Here is a 14854-nt window from a genome sequence, read left to right on the forward strand (position 1 = left end):
TGGTCCCTGCTGCCCAGCTCCACCCTTGTGTCTGCAACACAGTTTCCTCATCTACAAAATGAGTAGGAGCTCTGTTTTCAGGTGTTGAGAAGGTAGAGATAAGGTATGTGTGTGCATAAAGCATAGTAGATATTCTACTTAAAACCTTCCAAATTCCGAACAGAAGTGCCTCTGTTTCCCTTAGAAAAAAACCTCAGCTCCTCACTGCGATCTGTGAGGCTGGACCACACGCTCCCTCCACTGCCCCCCAGGCATACGGGCCTCCTCTCCACACACGAAGCCTGTCCCACAGCTGCCAGCGCCCTCCAATGCAGGGCACCCCGTGCAGGCTCCGCGCTGCTCCCCGGTGCCCCCAGGCCTCATCCGACCCCCAGGCCCTCCCGTCACTGCACTGAGGCGGTCTCATTTACATGTGTATGTACAGCGGCAGGAAGTGGGCTCTTGCTTCCCTCCCTCCCTAGGATCTTCCCGAAGCCCAGGTCTGTCCTCCCACTTTCCGGCCCAGCCAGTAGGCTCTGTGTGCGGGGTGGGTCCCAGCCTCACTGAGAACTTTAAGTCCCGCTCAGGCCCCACACACATGACTCAGCTTCACCCCAACCCAGAGACAGCGACCCTTGTCGCTTCTGCTGACACAGCAGCTTTCCCCCGAGGAGGCAGAGCACGGCATCCGTTTTCACCACGTCACCCTGGGGTGGGAGTGTGGTCTCTTGCCCTGGGGAGAGTTAAATGTGCTGGGGGCAATGTGAATAATGAGACACAGCCAAGAGGAACGTCTGTATTTAAAATTCCTCCCCTTCGTTCTCTTCCTCAAACGAATCAGTCCCCACTTCCTCATAATCCTTCTCCAGGGCAGCCAGGTCCTCCCTGGCCTCGGAGAACTCTCCTTCTTCCATTCCCTCTCCGACGTACCAGTGCACAAATGCCCGCTTGGCATACATGAGGTCGAACTTGTGGTCCAGGCGGGCCCAGGCCTCGGCAATGGCCGTGGTGTTGCTCAGCATGCACACGGCCCGCTGCACCTTGGCCAGGTCCCCTCCAGGCACCACCGTGGGGGGCTGGTAGTTGATGCCCACCTGAGGAACAGAGAAGCAGGGTGCGGGGAAGTCAGCAGATAACTCAAGACAGGGGCACCTGGGTTGCGAGGCAGGTGTGGGGATGGGCAGCAGGGCTGGATGTGGAACCGGGAAGTGGCGAGCAGGTGGGTGGAGAGAGGTGCGTGAGGAAGAGAAAGTAAAAGCCGGTGGTCTGGGTCAGGAGACTTGGAGGGAAGGGAAGGGCTAGTGGGAGACTCAAGGTGACAAGCAAGAGCAGCGCACAGGGGTCCTGCAGGGGAGTGAGCCGTGCAAGGCAGATTCAATTTACTATAAAGTACACTCCTTTCAGTGGCATCTCAATTTCCTTTTAGTCATGCTGTCAATAAATTTAGGGCGTTTCTCTGCCAAGGGTGAAGGGCTGTTTAAAAGATCACGGAGATGTTCTCAAGCAATAAAGAAAAAAGAGGCAAAAGGTTCCGGGGATGGTGTTAGTGTCTACCAAGCCCTTTGTCTCTTGGAAGAAAAGCAAGGACTCCAATCAAAGAAGGTCAGTTAGAACTCTTGCTGGACGAGACAACTCCCCAAGTTCCAGTAGCACGGAGGGTCCTCCAAGCTAACCAGCCCAATCTGATGGTGGGTCTACTATCCTTGAAATCTCCCTTCTCCTCACACACATTTCCCAAACCAGCTCCTTCTAGGAACTGCAGGATCCTGGAAGGAGCCTAAGGTAACAGACCGTGATAACATTTGTGAGACACTGAGAACGACAGAGCCGGCCCAAAGATGGCTCCCCTGCCCAGGCCACCAGGTCTCAACTGCCAATCTCTTAAGTCCATAGCTTGCAAGTGCATGTCCTCTCTAGAGGTGGAGGAGCAGGTATGGCAGCAGGGTGGGGAGCCCATTCCATGAACTCACAGTGGTCCATCACTGATTCCTCTTAGACAAAACTGGTGGTGGAGGTGATGCTGGAACAGGGGCAGAGGGCCAGAATGAACATAAACTTGGCTGCAGCACGTATCTCGCTAGGTCAGCCAACTATGCTGTCCTTTGAGCAGCAGTACCCCCGACCCATGTCAGATGGGGACACACACCCGGGGGAGGATGCTGGGGGGCAGCTCAACAGCACCCGCCCCCAGCACGGGCTTGTCTGAGAAGCACTGAAGGGTCTAGCACGGCCCGACCATCCTGGTCTCACCCCAGAGCCTCAGTGTGAAATAAAGGAGTAGAACACAGGCACCTCTCTCTGCTGATTTCTCCACCACCCTCACGTCTCATTCCTTCTATTTTTTCCCTGTTCATTTCCTACTAGCTTGTTTTATTGTTTGCTTCCATTTGAAAGAGAAAGAAAACAGTCTGGGGGAAGATCTTGGCTGTTTTCACAAGAGCAAGCAGAAGTGCCATGTGGAAATGCACAGTCTGCGAGGAAGGGTCCTATATGGGGGGTGACAGCTCAGTGGTAGGGTGTATGCCTGGCCTGCACAAGGTCCTGGGTTCAGTCCCCAGGACCTCCATCCAAATAAATAAACAAACTTAATTACCTCCCCCCACCAAAAAAATAATGATGATAATATATAGGAAGAAGGGTCCTGTACACAGCTGGGAGCTGCGTGCAGGGAGAACACCCCCTCCGTCAGCAGATCGTCTCCGTCGAAGCCTCACAGGCAAACAGGTCAGCCGAGAGGTCGGCGTGGTGCCTCGTTTTTCTAGGTCCACCGGGGAAAACTGAGACATGCTCATGTCTGTGTCCCCAGCAACTGGCACAACCACCTCTGGTGTTTGGTGAACCACTGAATTATTAAAGGATCACCTGAGGGACTAACTGACATGAATGGTGGCAGTGGCCTTGACGGGAGGGACTCTGATGATAGATGGTGGAGACACAGGACCAAGTGGTCCAGCCAACACATGTGCAAAGAGCAGCCCAGCCAGGGTGACTCAGGGGTGTTCCCACATCCAGCAGTCCCTGGTCCTGGGAGCCAGGGTCCTCTCTGGCTGGTCCAAGCCCCATCACTGACCTGTCACTGACCTGCAGCAAGCTCACCCCTGGTTAATGGAAAATGTCAGGGCTTCACAGTCACGTAATAGCCATAAAATTTCTTATCCTTACTCTAAATTGACTGATTACAAGGTGAATATTTAATTTTTCAGAATAAACTGTGGAGAGGAGCACATCTTCTGTTAGAGGAGGGAACTCTGGCAACTTGAATAGTTGGGTTCCCTCCATTCTCTGATCTGTTGTCAGATCATAGCTACCTCTCCCCACCCACCCTGTGCATCCCATTCACACACAAGTTCTTTCCAGCCCAGGTCATTACTCCCTGTAAGAGAAAAGCCCTTTTCTGCCTGACCTTTGAGATGCTTGCAGACCTTAGGATAGGAGCGGTGGGCACCCTTCTCCCTGTTGAAGTAGTGCCCCTCCCCTTCTTCCAATAACCCTCTCAAAGTATCTCCTTACCAAAAATAAGTGAATGAATGAACGATTGAAGTTAGCATTACATTCGGCTTAAGCCCCTCTTCCCTCCTCATCCCGTAAAGCCTGAAGCTCCCACAGAATCATGTATCAGCCCAAGACCCCGAGTTTGCACCTCTCTCTCCCCATCCTTGGTGCCCCTCTGCTTCTTTAGGTGTCTGTCTCCTCGGAACACCAGCTCTCACCTTGAAGCCTGTGGGACACCAGTCTACAAACTGGATGGTCCTCTTGGTCTTGATGGCAGCAATGGCGACGTTCACATCCTTGGGCACCACGTCCCCCCGGTAGAGCATGCAGCAGGCCATGTACTTGCCGTGGCGGGGGTCACACTTCACCATCTGGCTGTTGGGCTCGAAGCAGGAGCTGGTGATCTCAGCCACGGAAAGCTGCTCGTGGTAGGCCTTCTCAGCAGAGATGATGGGCGCGTAGGTGACCAGGGGGAAGTGGATGCGGGGGTAGGGCACCAGGTTGGTCTGGAACTCAGTGAGGTCCACGTTGAGGGCCCCGTCGAAGCGCAGGGAGGCCGTGATGGAGGACACGATCTGACTGATGAGGCGGTTGAGGTTGGTGTAGGTGGGCCGCTCGATGTCCAGGTTGCGCCGGCAGATGTCATAAATGGCCTCGTTGTCCACCATGAAGGCGCAGTCCGAGTGCTCCAGTGTGGTGTGCGTGGTCAGGATGGAGTTGTAGGGCTCAACCACGGCCGTGGAGACCTGGGGGGCTGGGTAGATAGCAAACTCCAGCTTGGACTTCTTGCCGTAGTCCAGGGAGAGGCGCTCCATGAGCAGAGATGTGAAGCCAGAGCCGGTGCCACCCCCGAAGCTGTGGAAGATGAGAAAACCCTGCAAGCCAGAGCAGGCATCTGTCTGGGAGAGGACACGAGACAAGTTTCTGAGACACTGCCCCGTGGGCAATGGCAGGCAACCCCTCTGTCCGCCCCACTCCATCCCTCAACATTTTCAAGTGGGTGAAATCAAAACAGCCTTGAAGTAGGGAAACACTGCAAAGGAATTGCAGCAATCCTGGGAGAGATGGCTAAAACACGGGGCAGCAAACACGCACACACCTCTAGATCCATGAAGGTTCCCATCCAGTGGCCTGGTTGGACCAGGCATGAGGGTCCAGAACTACAGTGGACAATGCATCTGCCCTGTGGCAACCCCAACTCCTTGCCCCACTTCCCTGGCCCTCGTCATGTGATTGTGTGGGAGCTGCAGACCCACACATCCCAGCCCAACCTGGGAAGGTGACGCAGGGTACCAATTTCAGAAAGATAAACGGGGTCAGAGAACCTGAGACCTGACGTCAACTCTGCTGGGTTTCCCAGTTGTAAAAATGTGAGCAAGTTACTGAGCTCTCCAGGCTTGTGTTTCCTCTTGGTTAAAGTGAGGACAATTAAAAAAAAATGCACCCCAAAGTATACTATGATAATTAAATGAGATGGCCCAGTGTGCTGAGCAAGGATCTGCCAGTCAATGAGTGCTCAACGGTAGCTCTCACCAGAGCTGGAGAATCCATAAATCACACGACTTCCCCATTGAGTGTGCTCTGTGATTGCTCAGTCCAGGGGCTCTGAACTTTGGTGGACCACAGACAGCTTTGAGACCGATGACCCCTCAGAGCCCTGCTCTAAACAGAAAGGTGAACACATATGAACATTCATCGTCCTTAGCTCCCAAGAACCCCTGACCATGTCCAACCTTTTCTGTTGCACAGAAACAGGGCTTAAGTAGACAAGTGACTCACCCTACAACTCAGCTTTCTAGTCAACCCTACAATCCAGTTCAGATCCCGACTCTTGTCACTTTCTTGGCCCTCAATTTCTTCAGTACAGTAAAGTACAAGGAAGAGTCCTCTTTTGCATCATTACTAAGGGGACTAAGTGAAGGAACATACGTGCTGAAATGGATAAACAGTCGTCTTCTTCTCTTCCAAGTTAAGTGCTTTGTTAGCGTGTGCTTCCAACAAGCAAAGAGCTTCACCTTCCTCACACCTGGAATTTCCCCCAGATGCTACCCTAGAGCATCAGTAAGTGTCAATAGGGCATCAGTCTGGAGGGTAGTCCATGATGTCCGGGTAGAGGAAGGGGAACCACCCCTGCGAATGCTTCTTACAGAACATAAGCAGAAATTCCCAAATATTAGGAGCCTGTCCTGCAGCCGGGGGTCAGGTGCCCACCCAGCCTGTTCAGAGGGGTGAGTCCAAGCATGTCCACTTTAGTTGCCTCACCAGCTCCCGGCCCCTGTAAACACATACCAGCTTCCGTATGCGGTCCAACACCAGGTCAATGCTCTCCTTGCCCACGGTGTAGTGGCCCCGGGCATAGTTGTTAGCTGCATCCTCTTTTCCTGTGATCAGCTGCTCTGGATGGAAGAGCTGGCGGTAGGTTCCCGCCCGAACCTCATCTACCGAGAGGGGGAACCATCACGTCTTGCTACCTAGTTCCCAGAGGAGAAGCCTCCCTCCCCAGTAGAATGCCGTATGACACCATTCTGGGTCTCCACCTCCCCGAGCCATTAAACTCCACTGAGGGGAAACCAGACAGCCCCATTATACATCTGCGAGGCTAAGAGAATTCCAGGATAACACAAGCACTAAGAGAGCCAGAAGCCCGGGACTCAAGCAGGCAATGCTGGCTGGACTTTAAAAAGCTGGACAAACACCAAGGTTGATTGCCTCTTCCAACCTGACCCTCAAGGTTTCCCTCTTGTTTTTCATTAATGCTGCAAAATTTACCCCGAATTTTAACCCAATTTCACTTGTATCAAAATGTTCTAGGGACACAGAGAAAGATTCAGAATGATGTGCCTGGGCCCTAGGCTCCCCCAGGAATTGTCCCAACCCTGACCTCTGCCTCAAGGTGGCAATAGCATATGTCAGGCATTAGAAATACTTCAGAACGACTTTGAAGCAAAGCTATGTTCCAGGTTCCAGAAGAGCCGGAGCCCAGGAGAGGCTGTCGGGGGTGCCCTGCTCACCTCCAAGGTCCACACAGAGCAGACATGTGGCAGACCAAGTCCCACTACATCCCCTCTCCTCTGCAGGGTTCCCCCAGGGAAATCACCTACATGTGCAGAGGCCTGGGAAGGTCACCTGCACTTTCTGTATTTGTATGAAGTATATGAGGGGTGGAGGGCCGGGAGTCTATTGCCCCAGAAATCATTGTTCCTGCACCACAGGCAGTGCCCAGACATCTCTGTGGCACTGGTCCGCCCTTGCTTGGATGAGCAGGCTTTGAAGCTGAGGAAATCCTGATGAAGAAGGAGGACTGGCCCAGGGGGACACTCAGGGTGCTGGGGGTTACAGGGAGAACAAGAATCCTGCCCTGACACAAGTCAGAATTCCTGCTTCCTGTGGTCCAGGTGAGGTTCATTCTGAACTATAGCCACCTCCAGCTGTAAGAGAACATCTCGTGTGTGAGCTACTGCAAGGTCATACCAGGCCTGCGAGGACGGACTGCAGTTGTAGAATCGGAAACATATACTTTGGGAAACTGACTGTTGGGGGACTTTTTATAATTTCTGAAATTATTTGTATTTTTGACCCTTAGTATTTAGTGCACAATCTTGGCCATCTCGGTCTGTCTCAGCAGCCTTTAAGTCGAGAGCGTTAGGTTGGAGCTTTAAGGGGGAGCAGAATGGGAACAGTGGGAACTCCAGGAGTCACCCCCTCCCATGGGCTGAGCCCCACCCCTCTCCACGGGCTGAGCCCCAGCTGCCATGGGCCAAGGCCTCTGCGGTCTGGAGCCGCGTCTTTGCAGGGGCCCCAGCCATACTCACCCACCACAGTGGGCTCCAGGTCGACCATGACAGCCCGGGGCACGTGCTTCCCATTGCCAGTCTCACTGAAGAAGGTGGTGAAGGAGTCGTCATCATGGACCTTGCTGGCCTGTGCGCCGAAGGTGCCATCGGCCTGGATGCCATGCTCCAAGCAGAAGAGCTCCCAGCAGGCATTGCCGATCTGAACCCCAGCTTGGCCCACGTGGACGGATATGCACTCCCGCTGTGGGGGAACAGCAGTCCAGTTGGAGAACCCCAGACTGGCCACACCGCTGCCCCAGACCCCCCAGACCCTCACCTCTGAGGATTTGTGCCTACCTGGCACTTGACGGACAGGACACCCATCCCTCCAGCTGTGCCCTCCCACAACGAATCAAGACTGGTTCCAAAGAAGAACCACAGCTTTGTGGTCTGCCCTAAAGATTGCTTTCCAGGGTTAATCCTTTGTATCCAGAAAGGGAGGGGGCAGCTGCACAGATAAAACAGGGGCTGATTCCAAACCATGAGACTCCTGCACCGATGAAGCAGGTCAAAGGAAGAACCAATGAGAACAGCAGAAACTTCCCCCAAATCCACTGCCAGGCACGGCACAGCACTCCCATTCCCGCAGCCACCTGAGCCTCCTAGACACTCCACATCATGGAGCAGAGGAGCTCGCACAGGAGGGCTGTGCTTTGGGTGTCATGGGTGTCATTAGTGTTCTGGTCACAAACTAGGAATAAGGATCATACCTCAGCAAGGCAGGGGTGGGAGGGGACTGTGTAGGCTCTTCCCAAACCCCGAATGACTGCAAAATTCCTTTGTAGCCACCGTAACCTGCTCCCTTGCCCACAGCAGGCCAAGTGCTAAATAAAGTTGACCTTTACAGTGTTCTTACCTCCGTGCTGCTCCGGTGTGAAGCCACAATTACCTGACTGGTCCAAGTAAAGAAGCTGAGGATGGGGAGGGGTGTGTGTGATTGTGAGTATGAGTGTGTGTGAGAATGTCAGTGTGAGCGTGTGTCATGGTTTGGCTGGGACCATGGCCTCGCCGCTCCACCGCGCACCGCTGGGGGAAGCAGTGGCCCCACTAGGAGGCTCTGTGCCTGGGATGGAGCCCAGCAGGAAAGCATGTGCCTGGTGTGTGGCTTCTATTCTTATCCGTGACCCGACCTGGCATTTTCCAGCTCCAGGAACCCAAGCCAAGGGCAGGGCCTCCAGAGACCGAGGCCGGGGCCTCCAGAAGCCGTGGCCAGCATGGGGTCCGGGGCTCCTGGAACCCTGGAAACTCTCTGGGCAAGGATGCCAGACAACTGCCCAGGGCAGCACCTCAAAGGGTTGAGGGTGTCAGGACCTGCTGCCCCTAACTCAGCACCTCTCCACACCTGTCTCTGAGCCCTGCCCTCTGAGTGTCACGGCAGCCTCGCTGGGTATACGGCCAGCTGTGTGTCAATGAGAATGAGCCTGGTGGCCGGGAAAGGGCTTCGCTCACACAGTCACCTGCACCCCAGGTTCAGATCTTGCCTCTCAGTTTACCTACGGTGCTGCGTGACCTGGGCTGAGCTACGCAGCCTCCCTTCTCGTGAAGATTAGTTACCGTGACCACTTTGTTGAGGCTGTCTCTCTGTCTTTATGTATTTTCATTACTGTAGCTTTATTCCCCACCTGAACAGGCACACTTGGAAGTTAGAGACCTCAGGCTGCCATTCCTCTCACAGTGAAAGGACTTCATCTTAGGACTCGATTCAGGCCTAAGAAGGCAGGGTCCCCCGCCCAGGAGCCACCCCACAATCAGACCACATTTTCACATGCAGCCGTGGCTTCCTCCGAGGGTTGTGAGCTGAGGGGACGCTGGAGACGCCTGAAAGGAGAGGGGCTACGTGTTGTCTTCTGGGTGACTCATCCCCTTGGCCCCAACCCTCAGCCCCAGAGCCTCACCCCCCACCCCACCCCAACCATCCTCCAGGCCTGTCTGTGGGGCCGCTGACACGCTGGGCCTTCCTGTGAGGATGCAGGGCTATTCTGGGAAGATCAGAGGTCTGCATCTTCCTGAAAACCACCGGCCTAGTGCTATCAAAGTTTTCATAGCCCTTTGACCTCGCGTGACTCAGTATGCCCGTCTCCACCAATGAAACCAGTGTCTCTGACACACACACACCCTTAGGAAGAGCTGCTTTCCCTGTTAAACTGATTCATAAGAGTAACTGGAGGTGTAAGATAGACTCTGCGGCAACTGACAGGCTCATAAGTGCTTCCAGGGGTAGCAACCTGTCAGGAGAAAAGGTGGGCCTCTCAGCACCGTTCTCCTAATAGGACCCAGGGCCCCTGGGGAAACGGAGGATTCTAGGTCTGGGGCTGAGAACACAGACGCCGGCACAGACAGGACAATGTCAGAGGGTCCCAGAAAGCAACCGGAAGAGGCTTCCACGGCCGAAGAAGGAACAACCTGAGGGTTGAGAAGAAGCATGGCAATACTGATGGAAGAGGATGCACGTGTGAAACTCCACAAGCCCTCCTCTGGCCAGTGGGCCTTGGCCATGACGGCTTCCTGCCTGGAGGCTCGACACAGAATGCATGGCACACACTGGGGCTGATGGCCTTGGGGCCGCCCTCCGCCCAGAAAGGTCATCCACCTGCCGTGACCAGGGTGCTGTGTGAGCTCTGGCCTTCAGGACACTAGAGCTGGGCTGGTCCCATGGTCCCCAGACATGATTCCCACCCCACTGTTATATAGACAAAAAGTCTGAGGCTCAGAAAGGTAGAGGGACAGACTCGAAATTTCACAGAAACGCAGGGAAAGAGCCTGGACCGAAATCCAGGTCTTCTGCCCTCGGCCTGAGCCCTCTCCCGTCACCACCCAGCTGCTACCTCACTGGCACTCGAACTCCAGGCCCCTGGTGGGGCACACCTACACCCGGGAAGCCTGACGGTAGAAAGCAAGGAAGCTCGCAGGGCAAGACTCCAAACAGCAGAAAGCGCAGAGAGAAAGAACACAGCTCACAGTGGGGCCTGGGAAAGTGGGCCTCCTCCCTGGAAGAACCAGCGCTCCATTCCACCAGGCGGGTGTGCACTGGGGTGGGGCGGGGCTGGGCGCGCTGGCCCAGCAGAGGACGTCATGCCTGGGGTTTGCGCCACACTCGTATCTCAGATTCCCTCTCCAGCTAGGGGGCCAGAGCTATTCCTCTCAGTTCTATTTTGAAGCTGGGCTTGTAGGGCTCAGGCCAGCTTTCTGCTCCTGGGACCCTGTAGGGTAAAGGCGGTCCCCCAGGTGCTGTGGAGCCTCTCAGCCCAGGAGTCCAGGGGATGGAGATGAAGGAGACAGAGAGACTTAGTATAGGGGCTCCTTTCCTCAAGCAAAGTGTGACACCCCCAGTCAGACTAGTGCCCGCAGCAACAAAGGTGGCCCGCTCTGTTGTTCCACAATTGTTTATCCTACTCCGGGCAAGAAGGCACTGAGAGGTCCTGGGCCAACACCTTTCACCCTCCAGGTCTCTCACTAAATGCCCACATAGCAGCATGGGGCCCCACAGCATGCGCCCTGTCCCCTTCCTCCCATCACTGCTTTATGCACAAGTCCCAGCTGCTCGTCCAGTCTTCTGACTCTCCCGCTGGAGAGAGAGAGTTCTGGGAAAGCAAGGAGCCCCGGCATCGAGCATAGGCTTGAATGCAGCAGGTGCTCCGTAAGTACAAGGGTGATGGAACAGAACCCTGCCAGGCGGGGGCTTACAGTCTATCTGATGAGGGGGATAGTGGCCCAGGCCTCAGAGGCAGTGGGAGCTCAAAAGAGAAGAAACAACTTCTGGCTTGCTCCCCTGAAGGAAGAATATTTGCAGAGGTCTTGGAGAAGCTAGCCATGCCAACAGGCTGTAGGGGCATCTTAGTTGGATTTGGCAGCAGTGCAAACAAGAGGCGGGAAATTTAAGGCAGGTCTCACAACGTGCTGAATTTGAAATGCAGGCTCACAAGGAACAGAGCAGACGAGGCTTCTGGCCACCCCCAGCCACCCTCCACGCTCCACAGAACAGTCCTTTCATAACTCCACTGCAAGAGACTTTTCCTTATGTCGATCTTAGGTGATTTCTGTTTTAGGAGTGATCGTTTCCTGTTTATTTGGTGTCAGAGGATCAGATAAGCTAATTGTGATCCTCTGCAGAAGGAGGCTTTGCAGTGGTAAACATCGTTTTAAAGTATCACAAAACAGTAAAACTGGCATAGTATCTAGGAAGGAGGCTGACACAGGCCAGCAGTGCACCTCAGTGAGAACCTGGGACCCGTCCGCAGATGCCGACCACCTGCATGTCAAACACCACATATTATTATACCCAGTTACTTCGAGTTTTCAGGCTGGGATAATACATCCCCTACACTGTAGGATCCAGGTAAGATGACAGGTAAAAAGCAGAGCCAGGGTTCCAGAGGAATAATTAAAGTAAGAACGTGATTAATGGAAGATTGAACTATCTCTGCTCAAAATCCTTCAATTAGAGCATAGTTGGGCTCACTTGGACGAAGAACAGATAGCAAGCTAGAAACAGCAGGAACAGAGTTGACCTGAATTAACACTAGTGAGTGAGAGGGCTCAGACCGCAGGCCCTGTAGGGACAGCACAGACATCCTGTGGGGAGGGCAGGGGCTGGTCAGCAGATTCCCAGCACGAGACCCTTAGAGTCAAAAGGCCCTTGTGCTTTAGCTGAACTGGGGCCAAGTGCAGGAGCGGGGGGTGGGGGGTGTCCCCTGTTTCCCGTTCTCTTCCACAGCTCATTATCTGGGAGAAATTCTAACGGGAAGACATGGACAGGGAAAGTCAACCGCACAGGCTGCAGAGAGTAGGGTCAGTCCCGTAGTGCCTAAGGGAAAGTGGCAGTGGGTCCACTCTGCCCCCAAGGGCGCCACATCCTCCCACCCACCCCTGCGCTGGCCCTGTACTCACCAGCTCTTTCCTCCCCAAGAATTAAACTTTTCATCCTCCTCTCAAGGTCACTGGAGAGCCCCTCAAGAAGGACACTCGGCAACAGCATTACCCCTCTGCTCTGCTCTGCTCTCCCCACCTGAGCCTGGACGCTTCCTACGGAAACTCACTGCCTAGGGAAGGGGACCCTCCGCTGCTCAGAGCACGTGCCCAACGACCTCTGATCCCTGGAGAGGGTGGTGCAGCGACACCCTCTGAGGTGCTCTGAGGTCAGACAGGAGCCAGGGCTCTGCAGCGCTCAGCCAGGCCTGCCTACCACAGACAAAGAGGCAGTGTCCATCTCGCTGGAGAATACTCTCCCCTCTAACTGCCCATTTTTGTAGGAAGACAGGCTCTTGGTTGCCATCTGCTGCCAATCCCCACCAGAACTCACTGGTGCCCCAGCCCAGAAGGAATGCAGTCAGGGAGGCTGGGCTTCAGATCCCCTCTCCTCCCCAGGAAACACAGACACTTGCTCTGAGGCCTGGGGTCACTGACACGGGCTTGGCTAGGTATTTTCAGAAACTTGCCTATTGGATGTACACCGAAGTTTGCTCAGAGGATTAAGAGCCTGGGCTCCCCTTGGAGAGTCACTATGGCTCTCAGGTCAGAACTAAAATACACAAGAGATGGCACTTTGAAAATCATAGAGCACTAGCTATGTGCTGGATATTATAAATATTAAACATGAAATCTTGAGTACGCTGCCTAGGATTTGCTTCAAAATAGCAGGAGAGGGAAAGGGGAATAAATGAAGCAAGACTCTTCGTAAGTAGGTAATTGTTAGATTCTGATGAGGGACATACAGGGGTTCATTGTGCCATTCTCCTGTGTATATGTTTGGCGATCTCTGTAATAAAAAGGTTAAAATAGTAAAGCTAGGTGGAGCCTTGGAAATTTAAACCAGAGCCCCTCTTCATTTTGTAGATGAGAAAAACCACTCCAGAGAGGTTAAGTGACTTTGTTGAAGTCACACAGCTAGCTGCAGAGCCAGGAGCCAGGGCTTCAGGCAGGAGTGGATTCCTCTGGCCACTGTCCCCAGTACCCCAAGGAGCCTGCTCTGGGAAGGGACGGTGCTGGACAGACTCCAGCTAGACTCAGCAGAGCTGGGGCCAGAGCCAGGGGCCCTGGGCACTTTCCAGAGTGAGCAGAGACCAGGAGGAGAGAGGTTCTCACCTGGCTTGCTGGTCACTGACACCAGAGCAAGAGCGTCCAGAGAGCCTGACCTTGGCTTGTTAAAGTGCCCACTAGGCCCCCTTCCCCCACCCAACCTTTCCACACCCCCTTTCCTGAGGTCCAGACACCAGGGCTCTGGATGAGGAGATCTGTGGGTTTCCAGGTGTTCAGGGAAGTGGACTGGAGGCAAATTTTACCCACCCCAGGGGGCAGGGGGTGAAGAGAGGGATTCCAGAGGGTGGGACTGTGGAGTCTGGAGAGGTCTTCTCCAGCAAGTAAGATCCGTGTCTGCAAAGGAGACAGAGGCAGGAGGGGGAAGGGGGAGCCCCTACATCAGGGCAGGAAACAAAACGAGAGATCGGAAGCCCCAACCCCACCCCCATCCCCACCCCACCCCGCCTTTTGGAGGGAGACTTTGGTGGGCCAAAGTCCTCTGGCTTTGACCGCTGGGAAAACGGGGCAGTCGAGTGGGGCCAGGGGCCTGAGAAGCCAAGCGCTCTCGAGCTGTAATTGCTCAAACCCAACCAGACGGCCGGCGGGGGGCGCGGGGGGGGGGGGGACGACGGGGAGAATGAGGCCCCGGGTGTGGGGGCTGTGACGCTCTAAGTCATATTTGGTTGTGTTTGGGAACCTGACTGCGCCCACTCCCCAGGGCCCCCCCGCCCAGCCGATCCATCGGGAATTCCTGGGGGTCCCCTTTCCCCCTCGACTCTGGTGCCTGAGTTGCCACACGGTGATTCCTCAAAACCTCACCTCTTCTGCGCGGGCTTCCCACGTCCCCCTTGCCGTCCCCTCCCCTGGGTCCCTGTGTGGGGCGACTCGCCCCCTTCTCCGCTTTTTCTCTCCGATAAAGGACGCTGGTACCGGGTGTCCTCTGCCCAGGGTAGGAACCCCTGGTCCCTGACTGACAGCCCCACGAGACTTCGAGCTCTGCAGATCCAAAGCGATCTGTAAGCCCCCCGCCCCCCCGCGGAGACGCGGCTCTGGGCTGGGCGCCCTCGGCCCCGCGCCCCCGACCCCCGCCCCGCCGAGGAAGGCTCACCATCGCTGCCGCTCTCCTAGCCCGCTCGCTCCCGGCTGGGCCTGCCCACCCCAACTGCTCCAGATACGGCCGCCTCCGCTGTCGTGACACCGCGCGGGAGGGGGCCGGGGACAGACATGCGGGGCCAGCAGCCGGCCGGCAGCATCACAGTGCGCGGGGGCGGGCGGGACGGCGGACCGGGCAGGTCACAATTACTGCTCCCCGCCCACCAGCGGCTCAGGGGCTCAGGTCCCGTCCTGGGCGCCGCAAGCGCGGGCATCCCGGGTTTCTGCGCTCCTAGGATCAGCCTTTGTAATTCCAGCTGCTTTTCATTTTAGAATGTAAAAATGCTGCTAGAATAAATGTTCATCGCTCCCCAAACTTCTTCCTGCTGCCAAACACTAGCTGACCTGCAGGGAAGGCCTGGCCCAAGCAGGGAAGGCACCTG

General features: G+C 55.2%; 1 protein-coding gene across 2 annotated transcripts; it reads right to left on the reverse strand.

Moving 5' to 3' along the window:
• Positions 1-760: 760 nt before the first annotated feature.
• Positions 761-14570, reverse strand: TUBA8 (tubulin alpha 8). Of its 2 annotated transcripts, none has more exons than XM_031444473.2 (5): positions 14428-14570; positions 7284-7506; positions 5761-5909; positions 3690-4370; positions 761-1073 (listed from the first exon to the last, which is right to left on the reverse strand). In XM_031444473.2, exons 1-5 carry the CDS (start codon positions 14428-14430, stop codon positions 780-782), a joined length of 1350 nt encoding a protein of 449 aa, XP_031300333.1. In that variant the 5' UTR covers positions 14431-14570; the 3' UTR covers positions 761-779. The 2 variants fall into 2 exon arrangements, with proteins under 2 accessions (XP_031300333.1, XP_064334879.1); XM_064478809.1 differs by lacking the exon at positions 14428-14570 and adding an exon at positions 8161-8247.
• Between the last annotated feature and the right edge of the window lie 284 nt (positions 14571-14854).

Source organism: Camelus dromedarius, chromosome 25 (assembly GCF_036321535.1).
Source record: "Camelus dromedarius isolate mCamDro1 chromosome 25, mCamDro1.pat, whole genome shotgun sequence".
In the NCBI taxonomy this organism is placed as follows: Eukaryota; Metazoa; Chordata; class Mammalia; order Artiodactyla; family Camelidae; genus Camelus; species Camelus dromedarius.

Coding starts and splice junctions, on each gene's coding strand:
- TUBA8 (XM_031444473.2), bottom strand. Junction 5,910..7,283: donor CCTGGAGCCCACTGTGGTGG/GTGAGTATGGCT, acceptor CCCTCTCGGTAG/ATGAGGTTCGGGCGGGAACC. Junction 1,074..3,689: donor GGTGTCCCACAGGCTTCAAG/GTGAGAGCTGGT, acceptor TCTGTTCCTCAG/GTGGGCATCAACTACCAGCC.